Source organism: Pristiophorus japonicus, chromosome 9 (genome assembly GCF_044704955.1).
Source record: "Pristiophorus japonicus isolate sPriJap1 chromosome 9, sPriJap1.hap1, whole genome shotgun sequence".
In the NCBI taxonomy this organism is placed as follows: domain Eukaryota; kingdom Metazoa; phylum Chordata; class Chondrichthyes; family Pristiophoridae; genus Pristiophorus; species Pristiophorus japonicus.
In genome coordinates this window covers 141,938,609-141,957,860 of record NC_091985.1, presented here as the reverse complement: position 1 = coordinate 141,957,860, position 19,252 = coordinate 141,938,609, and the positions used below count along the sequence as shown (strand labels likewise).

The 19,252-nt window shown below is 40.1% G+C and overlaps 1 protein-coding gene across 2 annotated transcripts in view; it reads left to right on the top strand.

The window, feature by feature from the left end:
* The window catches only part of xrn2 (5'-3' exoribonuclease 2), a 106,095-nt gene that overhangs the window by 34,953 nt on the left and 51,890 nt on the right, over nt 1–19,252 (top strand). The window contains exons 15-16 of one of the 2 annotated variants that reach the window (XM_070889886.1): nt 6,361–6,492; nt 15,867–15,976. In XM_070889886.1, the coding sequence (XP_070745987.1) occupies nt 6,361–6,492; nt 15,867–15,976 (242 nt within the window). The remainder of the gene's footprint in view (nt 1–6,360; nt 6,493–15,866; nt 15,977–19,252) is intronic. The other variant, XM_070889887.1, reaches the window with a different exon arrangement.

The following is a 19,252-nucleotide window of genomic DNA, read 5'->3' as shown; positions in this document are numbered from 1 at the left end:
GCGTGCCCACTGTAGCGCGCATGTGCAGAGGTCCCGGCACTGTTTTCAGCGCAGGGACCTGGCTCCGCCCCCCCACAGCTCGTGCTGGCTGCGCCGAGGGCCAGAGGACCTGCAAGTAGGTGGAGAATACCGAGGATTTTTTTAGGCGCACTTTGTGGCGTGAAAAACGGGCGTCCAGGTCGGGACTGCGCCGTTCTAGGCGCGTGTGGAAACTTGGGCCCATAGCGTCTTGGTCATCAGTAGGGTATGGAGGTTGAAGCTGAGGTTGCAGGATACTGGGGTTTCACTCTGGCCAGCCTGAATAAGCGGCAAAAAAACGATGTAGAGCAGCATTGGGAAATATTTTAAACTGTTCAACAGAGTGCAGGAACCATATATTCTGCTAAAAGGAAAGAACAAACAAAACAATAATGAGAAATCATGGATGAATAAAGCCATTAGCTAACAATTGAGGGTAAGGAAAGAGGCAGACGTAAAGTACATTGACAGCAGGGGAGTTCCTGATAAGGGAGAATACAAAAAGATGAGAAGAGAAATCAAAAAAACAATTGTGAAGGCAAAGGGGAACTATGAAATTAAATTATCAAGGAACATAAAACAAAATAGTAAAATATTTTACAGACACGTCAATAAAAAAAGGTTGGGATGGGAATAGGGCCATTAAGGGATAGACTGGATAATGCCACAGGTAATGATCGAGAGAAATATTAAATAATTATTTTGCTTCAGTATTTACCAGGGATATAGAACAGGTGGACATGACATTGGATGATTATGTTTAAAATAAAAAAGGTGATATTAAATAAACTAATCAAATTCAGGATATAACCCCTGGTCCAGATGAATTGCATCCACGCATTTTAAAAGAAGCTAGGGAAGAGAGAGCTTTACGACAAATTTAATTCCTTAGCAAAAGGTGTAGTGCCAGAGGACTGGCAGATAGTTAACTTAATACCTATATTTAAGAAGTGGGATAGAACATGTCCAGAGAATTATAGACCAATCATAACATCGGTGGTAGGAAGAATAATGGAATCCTACAAAAGGAGAAAATAGAGGAACATCTAGAAATCAAAAATCTAATAACTAATAGCATGGATTTCAAAAGGGAAAGTCTGGCTTGACCAAACTCAATTGAATTTTTTGAAGAGGTAACAGAGAGCAGACCATGGTAATGCAGTCAAAGTAATTCCTTTAGATTTTCAAAAGGCCTTCCCATAATAGACTGATGAACAAGATCAGAGAATGCAGAGTCAGAGGACAAGTAGCAGAATGGATAGCTAGCTGGCTTCAAGACAAAGCAGAGAGTAGGGGAAAAGGTAGCTAGTCACAGTGACAGAATGATCACTGCTGGGACCACTATTGTTCACAATTTATATCAACAATTTAGACTTTGGAATCAAACACAATTTCTACATTTGCGGATTACAACCAATTGGGGTTAGTCAATACCGAAGAGGACTGCAACAAATTACAGGAGGACATTAATAAACTTGCAGAATGGGCATATAATTGTCAAATGAATTTCAGCACAGATACATGTGAGGTATTACATTTTTGAAGGAAGAATAGGGAGGTCACTTATTACTCGGTGGGTCCAAGTCTACGTGGGGTAGAGGAACAAAGGGATCTCCGAGTACAAATACACAAATTGCGACACAGTCTAGCAAGGCCATTTAAAAAAAAAACACACCCTGGGGTTTATTTCTCGAGGTATCGGATTCAAAGGTAGAGAAGTTATGCTAAACCTGTATCAAACCTTGGTTAGACCACACTTGAGTACTGCATCCGTTCTGGTTGCCGTATTATTATAAAAAGGATATCTAGGCACTGGAGAGGGTGCAGGATTTACATGGATTTTACCAGAAATGCGAGGATATACATATCTGGAAAGGATGAACAAGCTGGGTCTTTTTTCTCAAAAAAAGGCAGCTGAGGGGTGACCTAATGAAAGGTTTTGTTAGAGTGGATGCAGCGAATGTTTCCACTTGTGGGGAAGAACAAAATTAGAAGCCATCAATACACGATAGTCACCAAGAAATCCAATAGAGAATTCAGAAGAAACTTCTTTATCCAAAGACTGGTGAGAATGGAACTCGCTACCACAGGGAGTGGTTGAAGCGAATAGTATCGATGCATTTAAGGGGCGGATAGACAAGCAAATGAGGGAGAAGGGGATAGAGGGTTATGTGGATAGATTTAGATGAGGAAAGATGGCAGGAGGCTTGAGTGGAGCATAAACGCCGGCATGGACTGGTTGGGCCAAATGGCCTGTTTTTGTGCCATATATCCTATGTATGCATAGAGGATAGAATCGGGGCAAAGATGGGGAGTTATTTTTCAGGATGGCTGCAGTATTGATGAGGCTAAACAAAATTCTGGCTCATCTGTCACTTGAAGCTGTCATGACCATACAGTGGTGATCGGCAGATGTAGAGCTCAATCTCGTCATGTTTTTAAAAACTGGCTCCATGCTTAATAATTTCAGCGATGCAATATGTAAATGGGGAACAGGATGGGAGGGAAAACCCATCGCTAGAGATGTGCTGTTTGTGGTGGAGCTGAAAGTGGAATGAAGGCACTCCATGCAGAGGTGGATCGTGGAGAAAGACAGTGTGGTTAACCACGTTGAGTGTTGCAGAGAGGTTGAGAACAAGGAGAGTAGTGCACCACAGTTGCAGGGACTGTTCTTGGTGACTTTGATTGGGCCAGTCTTCATGCTGTGGGCTGGGCGGATACTGGACTGAAATGATTCAAAAGGGGAGGAGTGGGAAAGGTGAGCTGGGTGATGACCATGAGATAAGTAAACGCTTGGAAGAGAGGCCTTTAAGGATAAGAGTGGGTAAGAGTTAGTTACTAGAGAATAGGACTGAGATGGCCAACTAATGGGGTGAAAAAAGACGGATCCGGAGAAGGCCGGAGGCAGATGGGTAACTAAGTCTTGATGTGGGACAATACATGTGGTAGAGTTTAGTGCAAGTTGAGTAGGGGCCAGAAAAGGCGAGCATTAGAGTCGTTGAGGATGACAAAAGACAGAGATTAAACATAGAAACATAGAAAATAGGTGCAGGAGTAGGCCATTCGGCCCTTCTAGCCTGCACCGCCATTCAATGAGTTCATGGCTGAACATTCAACTTCAGTACCCCATTCCTGCTTTCTCGCCATACCCCTTGATCCCCCTAGCAGTAAGGACCTCATCTAACTCCTTTTTGAATATATTTAGTGAATTGGCCTCAACAACTTTCTGTGGTAGAGAATTCCACAGGTTCACCACTCTCTGGGTGAAGAAGTTCCTCCGCATCTCGGTCCTAAATGGCTTACCCCTTATCCTTAGACTGTGACCCCTGGTTCTGGACTTCCCCAACATTGGGAACATTCTTCCTGCATCTAACCTGTCTAACCCCGTCAGAATTTTATATGTTTCTATGAGGTCCCCTCTCATTCTTCTGAACTCCAGTGAATACAAGCCCAGTTGATCCAGTCTTTCTTGATAGGTCAGTCCCGCCATCCCGGGAATCAGTCTGGTGAACCTTCGCTGCACTCCCTCAATAGCAAGAATGTCCTTCCTCAGGTTAGGAGACCAAAACTGTACACAATACTCCAGGTGTGGCCTCACCAATGCCCTGTACAACTGTAGCAACACCTCCCTGCCCCTGTACTCAAATCCCCTTGCTATGAAGGCCAACATGCCATTTGCTTTCTTAACCGCCTGCTGCACCTGCATGCCAACCTTCAATGACTGATGTACCATGACACCCAGGTCTCTTTGCACCTCCCCTTTTCCTAATCTGTCACCATTCAGATAATAGTCTGTCTCTCTGTTTTTACCACCAAAGTGGATAAGCTCACATTTATCCACATTATACTTCATCTGCCATGCATTTGCCCACTCACCTAACCTATCCAAGTCGCTCTGCAGCCTCACAGCATCCTCCTCGCAGCTCACACTGCCACCCAACTTAGTGTCATCCGCAAATTTGGAGATACTACATTTAATCCCCTCATCTAAATCATTAATGTACAGTGTAAACAGCTGGGGCCCCAGCACAGAACCTTGCGGTACCCCACTAGTCACTGCCTGCCATTCTGAAAAGTACCCATTTACTCCTACTCTTTGCTTCCTGTCTGACAACCAGTTCTCAATCCATGTCAGTACACTACCCCCAATCCCATGTGCTCTAACTTTGCACATCAATCTCTTGTGTGGGACCTTGTCGAACGCCTTCTGAAAGTCCAAATATACCACATCAACTGGTTCTCCCTTATCCACTCTACTGGAAACATCCTCAAAAAATTCCAGAAGATTTGTCAAGCATGATTTCCCTTTCTCAAATCCATGCTGACTTGGACCTATCATGTCACCTCTTTCCAAATGCACTGTTATGACATCCTTAATAATTGATTCCATCATTTTACCCACTACCGATGTCAGGCTGACCGGTCTATAATTCCCTGTTTTCTCTCTCCCTCCTTTTTTAGTGATGGTGATTTGATAGAATGTGGGGTTGAAAGCTCAGTTCACGGTGGAACAGGATGTCATAGATGATTCATATTGCAACTGTTCTTCCATTGATCTTTCTTGGAGAATTAATTTGTTTTGCACAACCTTTTTTTTTGAATCAACAAAATTCCTAATGTGGAAGACAACTTTTCCTCAAGTCTCTCTTTGGTTAATTAATTGCATTCTGTGGTTTACATCTTCTAGTTTTTTACTTCATTCGGCATTATGAAAGGGCATTGTTGTATCATGACTCAAATATCTCCCTAAAGCTAGCTTTGTTTGCCACAAAACTGTTATGCCGTGCTTAATTCAGTTCCATGTACTTAAGATGGAACATGGGTTTCTTTGTATGCTGCTATAAGCTTTGGTAAAGAAAGTTACATAACTTCTTTTATTGGCATTCATGTCATTGGGGAAATGCCCTCTACATGGATAACGACTAGTAAGGGACTTCTTTGTCGCATAAATGTCATTCGTCATAACAGGTGCTCAATGTGGAGTGCCACAAAATGGCTTCACCTGTAATTCCTGACAGAGCAATTGCTTGGTTTTGATTGATTCATCTGTATGGGATTGTAGTGAGGTTTTTCATTTCATAGAGGAAGGAAAGCATGAGTGGCACTTAACAAAAGCATATACTTTCTAGTGTCCAGCAGTTTCCCATTTCTGGGTTTTGCAAGGCTGCTATCCAGAACAGGTCTGTTGGTGTTTGAATTGGTCTGCAAAAGAAAATTTACAAATTAGAAAGTCGTTGCTAACTGCATATCTGTAGTGCAGATCTGTTGCTTGGTCTATATGTTTGTTCCTACTTTTATTTTGTAGAAGTTTTGATGCTTTAGATGTTTCAATTTTCTAAAAAAAACGAAGATCAGGTACTTGGGTGAAAGTACAAGAGAAATGTTGGGACTTGTGTACAACATGGAAAGGGGATGGTCATTTCAGATCATGACTTTGAGGGTGGAATTATACACGAGACCTTGCAATTTACTGTGTGCGAGACCCACCGTTGGCGAATTCCCAGAAATCTTTGCCCCAAATATCTAGAAAAGGCATTTCCCTAGAGTTTTCGCTTATTAAATTATTTTGGACTATTTTCTCATAGAAAATAAATTAAGATTCAATTAAGGTAGGTAATATCCCTCCCCAGTATTATCACTCACCTTAATCACAAAATGGTGGGAAAACAACAATTTTCTCTCTGGATGTTTTATTCAGGCTTATCATTTCAGGAGCCTGTCAACTTACGAGCTGGCATTTTGTTTTTAGTTTAAATTAAACTTCTTTTCCAAGCAGGGTCAGGATCCCCAAACAAACTTTATCTTTACGATGTTTGTTTGAAATTTTGAAATTGTTTGTAAAATTGTAGTATGGGGTAAAATTAAATAGTTATAAAATTTCAGAATTCGATATGAAAAGATTTTTTAAAAAGTAGTTTGAAGAAATAAACTAATTTTTTTAAATTGTACTAATTTTTGAAGTAAAATATTTTGAGTATCTATAAATTTGCTCTGTTAATCTAGAATATGTGCACACCTTCAGTGTAGCTTTCAGTTTTATTTTAATTGGGTTAAATATAAAAGAGGTCCTGGGAAAATGTTGTTTCCTAAAAATGTGCTGACCTATGTTGGTCTGGTCTGTCTGTCCACCTGTGAATGGCAACTTGCCTGATTTTTTTTTTGTGAAACTTGAGACTCGTCGATCTGCCTCCTGGGACCTTATGGAAATTTGGTGTGCTTTGTGCTTCTGTTGTATCCTGTTCATCTATTTCGAAACTGTTCTTGATTGCTAGTTTGTTGCCTAAATTGCGCCTTTTCACTTTTTTAACCATTGCTATACCTGTAACTTTTTTCTTTCATCAGACCGATGCACCATCCTCTATTCCAGGTGGACAGCTTGCTCCACAAGCTCTGGGCCAGCGGAGTGGCGGAGGTAGACCACAGGCCATACAGAATCCAAGACAGACGGCCTATGAAATGAGAGTACAGAATAGGGTGAGATTATGATAGGCTTTAGGAGCCAAAGCAAGAAGTTGCGACAATGATCAGATGTTTGTGATTTATTGCCTAATGAGGTAACAACTGTTACATCAGAGGTGATGATTCTAACCATGTTGTAAGATGCTGTAGTTCTTGTACAGTTCTCCTGAGCTGCTTCAAGGTTAAATTACATTGTTAGGGATATAGTTTAGTTAAAGCATTGTCATGTTTGTTCATTGAATGTAGAATGCATTTGGATTTTATTTCCAAAAAATGGACTTAACATAGTAAAAACATTTTAAATAGGAGCAGGTGCCTCATCACTAACATTTACATTTTAGTCATGGAGTTTATTTGCAGTCCCCTAGAAACACACGTTTTTAACAATCCACATAATGTTGTTTGCTGGTCTCAGATTCCAAGTGTGGGTGTGTTTTGTTTTCTTAAATTATTCATCTCTATTGCATATTATCTTGCACTAAATAGTGTTCTCATTGAAGGCGTTTTCCTCTGCTGTACTTTATCTCTGCACATTCTTCTCAAGCTACTGAAGTAAATAAATGTTTACAGGGCTGCGTTGAAGGAAATCTGAGGGGAAAGATTATTCTAAAGTTGGGGAGAGATCTGAACTGAGTAGGTGCTCTTGGCCTATTATGCTTTTTACCAGTTTTTGTTTCAAAGGTGAGCCATATTGCAAGAGTTTTGACGGTTTAGAGTTGTAGTTTTTTCAGCAACTCTCCTTCCTTTCCCTATCCATCTCCCTCCACAAGGAAAATATCTTGAGAAGTTCTGATTATTTTTCTTTGGTATATCTTTGAAGTAGAGCATGTCTTGCAAATAACTTTTGTTCATTAAACAGCTCGAAGACCTCAGTTGCTGTTGTATTGGATGTTGGTGTTCTGCAGTTTTCATTTTAGTTAGTTAAGTGATCGGCATTTGTGTATACTGTAACTTTGCATTCCAAGCCCACCCATATTCTAGCTAAAGATTACTCGGTACGCTAACAACTTTGTGTTGCTCACAATAAACATTACTCCAATGTCATAATTCCTGGTAGTAAATATGCTTGTATTGTTTTATCCACAAACTGACATAGTATCAATATAATGTACTTCAGGTTTATTGCCGATGCAAAGTGATTCTTGCTTTGTAGCGACTTGAGTTAATATAAATCCAGAGTTGGGGTTGGTAGAGGTTGCCTCGTGGAGCTTGGGTTTGACACGTCATGTGGTGTTGAACATAGTTTTCAAAGTGTTGAAGGGGGTATATTCGACCCCTTTGGACTTTTTTAAAACTATCTGATAATTTAAATGTCAGGATTTTCCCCTTCCTGCTTCCTGAACATTTAAATCATTACTTTTGGGAGAAAATATTGGGCATGTTTATATTTTCTGTAAATGTTCATACTGAAAAAATGTTCTCCTAAAGTTGATCTGCAATCTTTTTAAAAAGAACTGTTACTTTACAAGATTATCTGATTTGAGTGTTTTTTCAAAAAAAAGTAATGTAGTGCTGTAGATGAAAAGTTTTGTAACGGCTAGGCTATACCATGTGTTCCTTTCTTATCACCCACCCTATCTCATTTAAAAGATATGCCACCTGTTGGGAGATAACCTGATTTAATTATCATGTAGCCTCATGGAGATTTGTGATTCTAGGTCGCTTCCTTCATGGTGGCAAAAGAATTTGGAATGTGGAAAAAATGGCTAGGGAGTAATTGCACTGTGTTTCGTTTGTACAAGAGGGTGCAATTGCATGGAGCTGGAAAATTTTAACGTCTGCAGCAAAGGGAACGTTAAATGCCATTTCAATGGAGAAATTAGAGAAAAGCAGTGATGCTGAAAAGTTAAGAAATAGGCAGTTCGTGGGTTACTAACTTTTTTTCACTTTTTAAAACAATGTTGACTCCAGCCCATTTGGCTGTTGTGCACCTAGTGAAATGATTTCTGAAAGTACATTGTATAAACTATGCGCAATGTTATGCAAATTGTCAGGCTTTCCTCCAAGAAGTCATGAGCAGCAGTACTATCCGAATTGGAAAAATGCATACCGGTTGCAGAAGGAGCAACTCTGAGGTTTGGGTTAAAGTGACTCGTTCGAGCGCAAGAATGCTTAACACTGGGAGCAAAAGGCAGATATGGTTGTCATTCTCCAGCAGTCACTGCCTTGTTTTAATGAGCATAAAAAATTACCCGATGCATAAATGTAGCAAATTAGTAAGTGTATGGGGGAGGCGGGGGGGTGTCGAAATGGAAAATGCTCCATCCTCCTTTCCGCATGTGTGCAAAGGAGAAAGCAGCAGGTGAGACTTTGTGCACTGGATTAAATAAGCATACTAGCTCCTTTTCGGTTAACATCTATCTATGGTTTTATTATTTTGTATGTATTGTGTATTTAAGTGCCTTGCCTAGATTTACAAATTGCTTGTGTACAAACTGATTTCATGTCTGGAAACATTATATTGTGGTGTTGTGACAACTGCCCTTTCAGCATGGTAGTATTGTTGCCTTGAATAGGATCGAGATGGATTCTTCAGCTGCTGCAAAGGCAGCCATATTTTCTGCTGCTGAAAGTTTGAGAGATTTGGCCTACTTGGCCAGGCCAGTAAAAGCAGTTTTTGGCTTGCTGGCCAGGACTGTGTGTGTTTTTCTCAGCCACCTGATGAGACACGGCAGCCAGCAATAAAATTTTCAAACTGAAAATCTGCTGTATGATCAGCTGCTCAAACAGCCCTGAAAAATACATGAGCAGTTCCCACAGCACCAGGGCCAAAGGTTATAAAAGGTCAGATGGTTTAGTACTCTCCAATTAGATTCCCAAGTGGATAACCAAAATAGTGCTGGATATATAGTGATGTGACTTGATCGGAAAATGAAATACTTTAAGGTGCATAAAGCAACTGACCCGTATAAAAAGAATTCAATAACACTAAAAGAACTAGGGTGGAGGAAATTTTGTGAAGCATTTGAGCATCAAAATGTTGACTAATGTTTTCAAAAGATTGGATAAATAATTTTATAGGCATGTTAGCTTGACATCTGTAGTGAGAAAAATATTAGGGCATCTTAAAAAGGAAGTAAGCTAGCATATGGTTTTTTTGTAAGATAAATAGGGCATTGCAATTTTGAATACAGTAGTTAGTAGATGAAAAATTGGATTTTAAGTCTTTGCTTTCAGAACACACATTTGATAAGGTACCTCTAAAGATGAACGATGTAATAAGTTAGGTTCCTGTTTCACATTAGTTCTGGCATTTTTAAAGATTGTGGGGCCGAAATAGCCCCTTTTTTTTTTTTTAAAGGCTTGTTACCACCTCTAAGGCGGTAATGGGGCGGCAAGGCCTTTCCGACCAGGGCCTGGCGGACTCACCTGAAATTGTCCCCGGGCCCAGATCAGCGGAAATGGGTTTCCGTGCGGCGCTGCCGGTTGGTGCCCCTGACATCTTCGCGTGGCGTGAAGCTACCAGTGGCTGGGCGGTTCGCCCACCCTTAAAGGGGAGGGCCCACCGCTGCGGCTGACATTTAGTTTTATTTGTTGGCCGACTCTGCAGTCAGCCAGGCCACCAACAGGCAGCCTGGCATCCCCTCTGAGCTGCTGGGCCGTTGGCCCAGCTGAAGCCCTCCCTGGTGGCCCAGTGGGCACCAAGGAGACATCGCTCGGTCTCACAGTATCCCTCCTCTTTTAGCAACACAGCCCACCTTCTGCCCCACTCCTGACTCTGCTGCCCCCAACACAGCCCCATTCATTTGTGCAGTCAAAAGTGCCCAATTTCCCTTTATCCCCCGCCCCATCTGTACTGGAGGTAATTCGCCATTTAATTCAAATTATCCACCCAAGTGGAGCGGAGGGCAATTTCTGCCCCGACTAATTTAGCCTGAAGTGTAACTTACTTGCTGTAATGAGCCATAGAGATGGGATTTACTTTTCTTGGCAGTATTTTTTTTGCTCACTCTTGTGGCAAATATTGGCTCCTTGCTCTGGTATTTTTGCATGGGTGAAAAATATTCATGATAGCTTCTTCAAGTGGCAACTGTTCTTGTGTCAGCCTAGACAGCAAGTCTATGCAGGCTTATCAACTGTGGCAAAATAAGGTGATAATGACTACAGCCACAGCTGGATAACCGCACAATTCAAGTTGCTGTACTATCGTAAGGGTATCCAGGCATTGGAGGCAGTGCAAAAAAGGTAACCAAACTGATCTGTAGCCGATTGATAGCATCTTGGTTGTGAAGATTGTGGACTCCCGAGAGGAGTGATATTTGAATATTCATGGTTCTTCAGGAACTAGAGAAATTGAACTGTTAACATGTTTGCGATTGCGACAAACTCGAGAAACGGGGGATATGGGCTTGAAGAGGTCATATTTATTCTTGTATTTCATCATTTTTGGCTCTGGCTGAAGCTAGTAATTAACTTTTGAAGTTCATTTTAGGAAGTTCCTTGATGTTCAACCATTTTTCTTCTTACCTACCTCTAACTTATATAAGGACAATTGAAGCATTCAAAAATAAAATGCATGAATATGGTTTTGGTTTACATTGAATAAGTAGATGTGGACATTGTGCTAAAGCAGGAGAGTGATGAAAATGAGGAGGTTCATATGAACATGGATCGAGTAAACTTAGTAGACCAAGTGACCTTTTCTAATTCCAACCCTCAACTGTATTTGTTCAACTTTATTGTTTCCCTTCCTGATGTGTGGCTAAAATTCTGTCAGGGGATTGCACAGGTGAGGCCCTTGCTGGGGAATAATGGATGTATGACATTTGTGATGGAACATCATGCTTGATATAAGTGATATAAAGGTATAGAATATGTTCATGTTCTTAATCTGTATTAATGATGTAGTTAGAAAATAGATTGATCAAGGAATTTTAGTACAATTAGACATCTTTAATGAATGCTCCATTAGGCCTTACATCTGGATATTATATCAGTTCTTTGGTGCTAACCTGTGCCTGGTGAGTCTACAAAATAAAATACCAAAACCAAAATAAAAAGAATACGAAGTGTGAGATCCCCATTCTTTTGTCTGCTTGATATGAAAGCAAATTTCATCTGATGGGCTGACCTGGCTGGGCACGTTCATTATTTTGAATAGTGGCAGCTACCCATGGCTTTTTGTTTAGGAGCTCCTAATGTGCTTCTAGGCTCTCTATAAAATGATGGAGAGGACTGTGCACAGTGACCAGATAGTGCCTTATTCAACAACTCTAAATTGCTGATACACTGCTCAGGTGATGGTTTGGTGGCATACTTTTGGGACCTGGATTCAAGTACAGACTGGTGAGAATAAAGTTTCTTTTTCTTTTTGTCTAGCTGCAAGGGGCCCATGACTTTGGGCAGTCTCAATCCAGCTCCAAGTGGGCAGGCTTGCAGCACACATGTGTCCAATAGTTTAACACTAATTTGACTGCCCCATTTCTAACTGATGAGATTGAGTGGAGAGAGCTTTGCTTTGCACCTGACTGCACAGTACTTGACCACAGTGCTTGATGGTGACAACGGTGCCTGAAATGAGAGGAGCACAATTCTCCAGCACTAACATTCCCCCATCTTGATGAGCATCGTTTCGGCCCGTAGAAGTTGCCCTACATTCCAGCAAGGATTCTTGCTGCCCTGATGGAGACTTCTTATGGGATAATCTGTAGCAATTAAAGAGTAAAGTTATTTCAAGAATCCTGTTGAGATGGATAACCATGCAACAAATGAATTTTCTCTCACTGTTGCAATTTTATGAAGTTATCAGTTGATTTCAATAAACAATGTTGACCATTCGTTAGATTTTTTTAAAATACAGAACAAAATTGAATTAATCAGTTATGATGATACTGTATAAAAAATGGCAGGGATAGGGTTTAACTGTTAGATCTTTAATCCATTGCTTCAGACGATGCTTTGAACAGTGAGTCATTTCAACTCAAATATGCATTGCATCCTAAGAACGCATGATCCAAGCAAATATTATTTATATTGTATAGATCATTGTTTTTTTCTGCATCTTAATTTAAGTTGAACTTGTGAATCACATGCTAAGTGATTGCTGTAGAAAGTATATGATCAGGATGACTGCTGTTGTAAGGTCAATGGGGCACCAGGCCAGTGTTAGCATCGTATCATTTCGGTGGAAATATTTCAAAGTTTAAAAAAAAAAGTAATAATTTGCTTGGGTTATATTTGATATTCAATCTGATGTCCACTGAAATCTCTAACACCATTTCGGGCTTGTAATCCCTGTCAATATGATTTATCTATTTAAATAGTATTGGCTCAGGCTGAAATAAAAATAGCCTAAAGATTTTAAAAAGGTGCGTAAGTGAAGCCCAGGTCATAAGCAGTAAAGTTAATATACATACTTCAGGTTCAGAAAATATGTTTAAGAAATAATTAACCGATAAAAATATAACACAAGTGATTTTAAAAAAAAAACAAGGCATGTGATAAGTTAAAATTTGTGTTTCAAAACATCAGGGCACAACATCGGGCTAGGGTCCATTGCCTAATTGAAGGGTCTGCGCTCTAATGCATGTAGCATGAGAAATAAAACAAGTGAATTCAGAAACGCAAATACAGCTTAAAGGATATGATGTTGTGCCCATCACTGAGACCTGGCTACAAGTTGGGCATGACTGGGAGATGAATATTACAGCTTATAAGTAAGGTCTTTAGAAAGGGCAGGAATATTGGAAAAGGAGGAACAGCAATATTGACAAGGGGCATTATTGCAACATTAGAAAGCGCAATTATCAGTAAGAGCGAGAAGGCAGTAGTAATGCTTTTGGTAGAGTTGAGGAATAGAAATCTATGGAAGCTGTTTATAGATCTCCAGATAGCAGTGATAAAGCTGTGAAATTATATAAATGTGGAGATCTGAGAAACTTGTTGCAAAAAGAGTAAATGGAAGACTTTAAGTTTCATAGACTAATTTTCAAGTAAAACAGCTCGCGTCCCAAAAGCAACGAATTTCTTGTGTATTCGGGGCAGTTTTCTGGAACAATATGTTCTTGAACCAACAAGAGACCATGCCATATTAAATTTAATGACCAGTACTGAGCCTGAATTAGTCAATAATAATTGTATGGGAACACCAAGTTAACAGATGGATGAGTCACGAACCAGGGATTTAAATTTAGGTACGGTTGGCTGAAGGGGTGAGGCAGGAATTGACCATAATTGATTGGGCAGAAAAGAAAGTGTTTAGAGCTGCCAAAAGGCAATATGAGAAAAAGCTTGTGAGGGAGATGCAGGTTTTCACAAATATACCAAGAGAAAGAAGGTGGCTAAGGGTAACATGGGGTGGTCTAATCCCTCATTGGGCACTGAGTTTTTTGTGCTACTGCTGCATCTTTTTGGACAATCTTGGCTAATTTATTTTGGTTGAATAACTTACTGCATTAACTTCAAATTAATAAACTATCTGTTTAATTTCAAATGTTTTCTCAGTCGAAACAGTACTACCCCCAGTTAGTAATACACATTTTTTGTTGCCACCATAACCATTCCTGTGGGATTAAATAAATGTGCGAGCTAATTGAGCTCTGAATACAGCAACATCTGTTTCAGTACTATCCTGAAGCTGCAATTGTGTTTTAGCTCTGATTTATTTAAATAGGGGTGGTGATGGCAGGGGGGGGGGGGGGGGGAGGGAAATGTTCCCAAGAATGTGGTAGTTATACAGAATTGCTGTTGTACAAGATGTTTTTGTTGTGATTAAATATCAGAAGCTATTTGTGCTATAGTTGATAGATGTATGTTCATATCTGTTAGCCCTAATCTTGAGCATGACATTGGAAATCTGGCTTAGTCATTCCAGGGCTGCTTTATGACTCATATATTTTGTGTGGCAGTTGCAGGTATCTGGTGTAAAGTCATCGGTCCGCGCTCTAGATGAGAAGAGGTGCAAAGAAGGGAAAGATTAAAAATGGGATAGTATTTTAAGCATATTTGTTAATTGCCAAATAAAGTCCTCCATTAACCGTCCTATAGTTTGCATTTAATAAATATGCCTGAAATTGCAGAACGAATAAAATTTGGATCTCGTATAAGAGACATCTGTTGAATAAAATACAAACAGAAAATGCTAGAAATACTCAGCAGGTCAGGCAGCATAAAATAATGTTACGCTATATAAACTTGCACTAAATCATCTGTAGTAAACCCCTGGCTGCCATTTTAATGGGGCATTAGCCTATTTAAAATACACAAATGATTTCTTTAATGTAGTAGACAAAGGAATTTCATGCAAATGTGTTTGTATTCTAATATCCGAGAACACCATTTTCACCTCAGCGGTGTACATAAGATTATTTTCATATGCGAGGCTGAGTGGACAACTCAGGAATGAAGTATTTCTTGTTAACATTGAGCATCACCTTTCATATATATTTTCAGTTTCAAACTCTCATTCCTTCTGTCAGTTTTTGTCACTTCGTCACTTCGCCTCTTGAAAATGTTGCTGAGTGTCCTCTGGCACTTTTTCCAGTAGAAATTCTTCATGTGAGCTTACAGTGAATGTTGACTGGCTATAGATCAAGGGGGACATCATAACAACGTGTTCATCTGATGTCTATACAAACTTATTTCCAGCACTGGTTACTGGTATAGTAATCTGTAACAGCATCCCAGGCTCTCTGTCTGTGTGTGTGTATTCCTGTTCCTCTGCTTCTCCACACATGGGTGCTAAAGCTAATTGTACTGCCCCATGTGAGATCAGCTAAGTTCAACACAACACATGGATTGAACCTAAGACCTTCCTGTTCTCATTGGCTTAGCTGTTTGCTGCCTTAACCAGTAGCCAGTGGAGTAGATTTCAGATATTTCAGTCCTGGAAACAAGCAATATTGCTAAGCAATTATTATGTAGCAACTGCAGTAAGCAATTCAAATTGTCAACCCACAACTGAGTTGGCACTCTTGGACTACATTTGACTCGTGAGAAAAATTGAATTGTGGCACTTGAGTAAAAAGGGATGTACTTGAAGCAATTGTTGGAGCATTCTCGAGGAAACTTTATCTTGCATCCAATTTTTGGTTGAACAGCAAATGTGCAATGCTGACTTTGGGTAGAAACAAAATTTGTTCCCTTCCAGACTGAGGTGTTTGTGTCATGTGACTTCAATATCTAGAGGCACTGTTTTTCGATTGTGAACTTGTTGGCCTGTTTGTGTAGTTTTTCTTTTGATCTGAGTGCCAGTGAAAGTTCATGTTGGCATGAATTTGTGACTTTATACATCACAGCTTTAATGAGAAGTACATAGAACTCCAGCATCATTGCAGGCAAAGTTCCACCTTAATTTGTGATTTTGTTTGAGCCAGTTATGTCATTCACTGCTCTTTGCAGTTTGCGAAGCAATTTTAAAAATTTGTTATTTTGCCTTTTTCATTTTCTAGACTCCAGCTCAGAACAACACTTCAAATTCAGATGGGAGCCCAGTTCCACTAGGAATGAAGAGGAAGAATGGGGATAATGACGATGACGACGAACCACCAGATAACATTAGGTACAGTTGTCGGCTGGTTGCCTTGTTTAGCTGTTCAGCAAATTCCAAAAATAGGCACACTAATTAATACCATTTAATTTGAAGTAGCAAATCTCATCATCTCTCCCATAACTGCTTTTCCATTTATTGAGTAGTAATTAATGTGGAACGCACAGGAATGCTGAGCAAAGCACTTTCAGATGTTGTGGCTGTTGATTATAAGTAGTGAAATTAGTATGCAAGTAGGTTTCCTATTAAAAGTTCCTTCTCCCTCTGAGATCAAACTATAAATTAGATAGACATCTCCTTTTTATGCTCACGTGAATATATAATCTGAGTGCAGCCACGGGTACAGGCACTAACCAGTTCTGTTCATTTTCATTGTGTAGTTATCACTGGCGAATATAAAATGCATATTTTATACCCAGCTCTTATCTCTCCACCACTATTGTCGACCCCTGCTTGGTGTCTAAATTGTCAGAATGCTTGTCTGACATCCAGTACTGGATGAACAGAAATTTTCTCGAATTAAATATTGTGAAGACCGAAGCCATTATCTTTGGTCCCCGCCACAAACTGCATTCCCTAACCACTGACTCCATCCCTCTCCCTGGCATCAATCTGAGCGTGGACGAGACTGTTCGCAGCTTAGGTCTCATATTTGACCCTGAAATGAGTTTCCAGCTGCATATCCATGGCATAACTAAAACCGCCTTTTTCCATCTCCGGAACATTGCCCGCATCTGCCCCTGCCTCAGCTCTTCTGCTGCTGAAACCCTCATTCATGCTTTTGTTACCTCTAGACTTGACTACTCCAACTCACTGGCCAACCTTCCACATTCCACACTACGTAAACTTGAAGTCACCTAAAACTCAGCACCCTGTGTACTAATGCGCACCAAGTCACGATCAACTATCATCCCTGTGCTTTCTGACCTACATTGGCTCCCAGTTAAACAATGCCTCGATTTCAAAATTCTCATCCTTGTTTACAAATCACTCCATGGACTTGCCCCTCCTAATCTTTCTCATCTTTTTGAGCCTCACAATCCCACAAGATGTCTGCACTCCTCAAATTCTGGCCTTTTGAACATCCCTCATTATAACTGCTCAACCATCGGTGGACATGCCTTCAGCTGCCTGGGCTCTATGCTCTGGAACTGCCTCCCTAAACCTCTACGGCTCTCTTTCCGCCTTTTTAAGACGCTCATTAAAACCTCTCTCTTTAAACAAGCTTTTGATCATTTACCTTTCATTTCTTCTGTGGCTCAGTGTCAAATTTATCTGTTTGTCTGTAACACTGTTGTGAAGCACCTTGGGACGTTTTACTACGTTAAAGGCACTATATAAATAAAAGTTAGCATTATACTTTGAGGGGGGGGCGGGGGAAGAACTATAAAATACATACTGGGGGCGGGGAGAGAAGACTTCAAGACGAAATATTGTGAACTGAAATTGACCCTTTGGAAGTGGCACTGGTTTTACAATAAAATAGTTGTCTGACGGCAGTATTGGGTGAAAAAAAGTGATGTCAATTTATACCGAAGGCTTATTTTGTACTTTGCGATTTTAGCATCAATGCTGTGGTTATAATCCAGTGACATGTACTGACTCTTGATGAGCTGGCAATTTCAATCTACCTATAGCTCCAGCTAATCCTGATAATCTCTTAAAATAAATGGTACTCTGCTTTTGAATGAATGTGCCTAAACATTCTTCGCACTCTGCTTTTCAGAACATGCCACTGTATCGTTTACATCCTAGTTTAAGTGATGGAGTTTTATGTTTCTACATTTCTTTGAAAACTGAGATAGACATTGTCACTAACATTATTTTGCTAGGGGTAGAAAGAGACAATCCATGAAACATTGCCTCAATCATTTTGTACATTTGCTTTTGATTTTCACACACTTAAAAGAATTTTTTCTTTGATCGGTTTTCAGTATTGGGTGAGCTGGGAACAACCTGCAAATGCTTGTGCCCATAAATGACTTGCTACCTCACATTACAGATTCCAACCAATTTGTACCCAAGTATATTCCAAGTGATGGAAGTTTGCCTAGAGCATCCTACGTGGTTAGGAAATAATCTGTTTGGTAATACAAATGAATATGGATCCTGCTTCAAAGAGAAAATATTTTTTTCTTAACACTACACGCCTTTTCCTACTTGAACCATTAAATCTTAGCAACGTGAGGTGCAGGAGAGGTGTCAGCACTGAGTAGGATTGTTTGGGTAAAGATGCCACATTGTACTGGTCTTAAACTCATTACGGTCATAATGTAGATCAGAAATCTCCGGATTCTGCAGAACTTAACTGTAGGTCTTTCCATTGTTTGCCTTACTGACTTTGGATACAGAATTCAATCCACCTCAATCTTGAAAGCATCTGAGACACTTGATGCTAAGGGATTTAGTTCATTAACCAGTCATTTAAAACCTAGCTTTGTCATATGGCAGAACTGAAAACCTATCCAATCACCTGCATCTGTAAATTCAGGTTCTTCCACTGCCTCCAGTTAAAGCAACCAATTGTTGTAGGACATGATTTACAGTACTGTCCACTGCTAAATGTGAATTTGTCAGTACTGCTGGATATAGGTGTAGTGATTTTTGTGGCTGGACTAGTAATCCCGTGGCCTAAATTAATAATCCAGAGAGGGGTCGACCATTTTAGGATTGAGGTGAAATTTCTTCACTCAGAGGGTTGTGAATCTTTGGATTCCTCTACCCAGAGGGCTGTGGGTGCTCAGTCGTTGGGAGCATATTCAGGACTGAGATTAATAGATTTTTTGCACTAAGAGAATCAAGGGATATGAGGATAGGGTTGGAAAGTGGGATTGATATAGTAGATAGCAAAGATCTTGTTTGAAAGACTGAACAGGCTTGGGGGGGCCCTTTGCCGTTGTTCTTGGGATACAAGTTCAAATCCCACCATGGCAGTTTGAGAATTTGAATTTAGTTTATTTTAAAAAAAAAAAAATCTGTGAATAAAAACCTAACAGTGCCCATGAATTTGTGTTGTAAAAATGACTAGGCGAACTGCTTTCCTTGCTGGTCTGACCTAAATGTGACTCCAGTCCCACACCAATGTGCTCGACTTTTAACTGGCTGAGTAAGCCACTCAGTTGTATCGAAATGGCTACCAAGAGTTCAGGAAGAAGACCCACTACAACCTTTTCGGAGCAACTAAGGGCTCAATTTTGGCCAGGAGTTGCCCTGTTTTTTTTTTTGAGTAACTTGATTTTTCTGGCGTATCTTAAAAATCCCCATTTTGCACATTCAATTTGCGGCAGT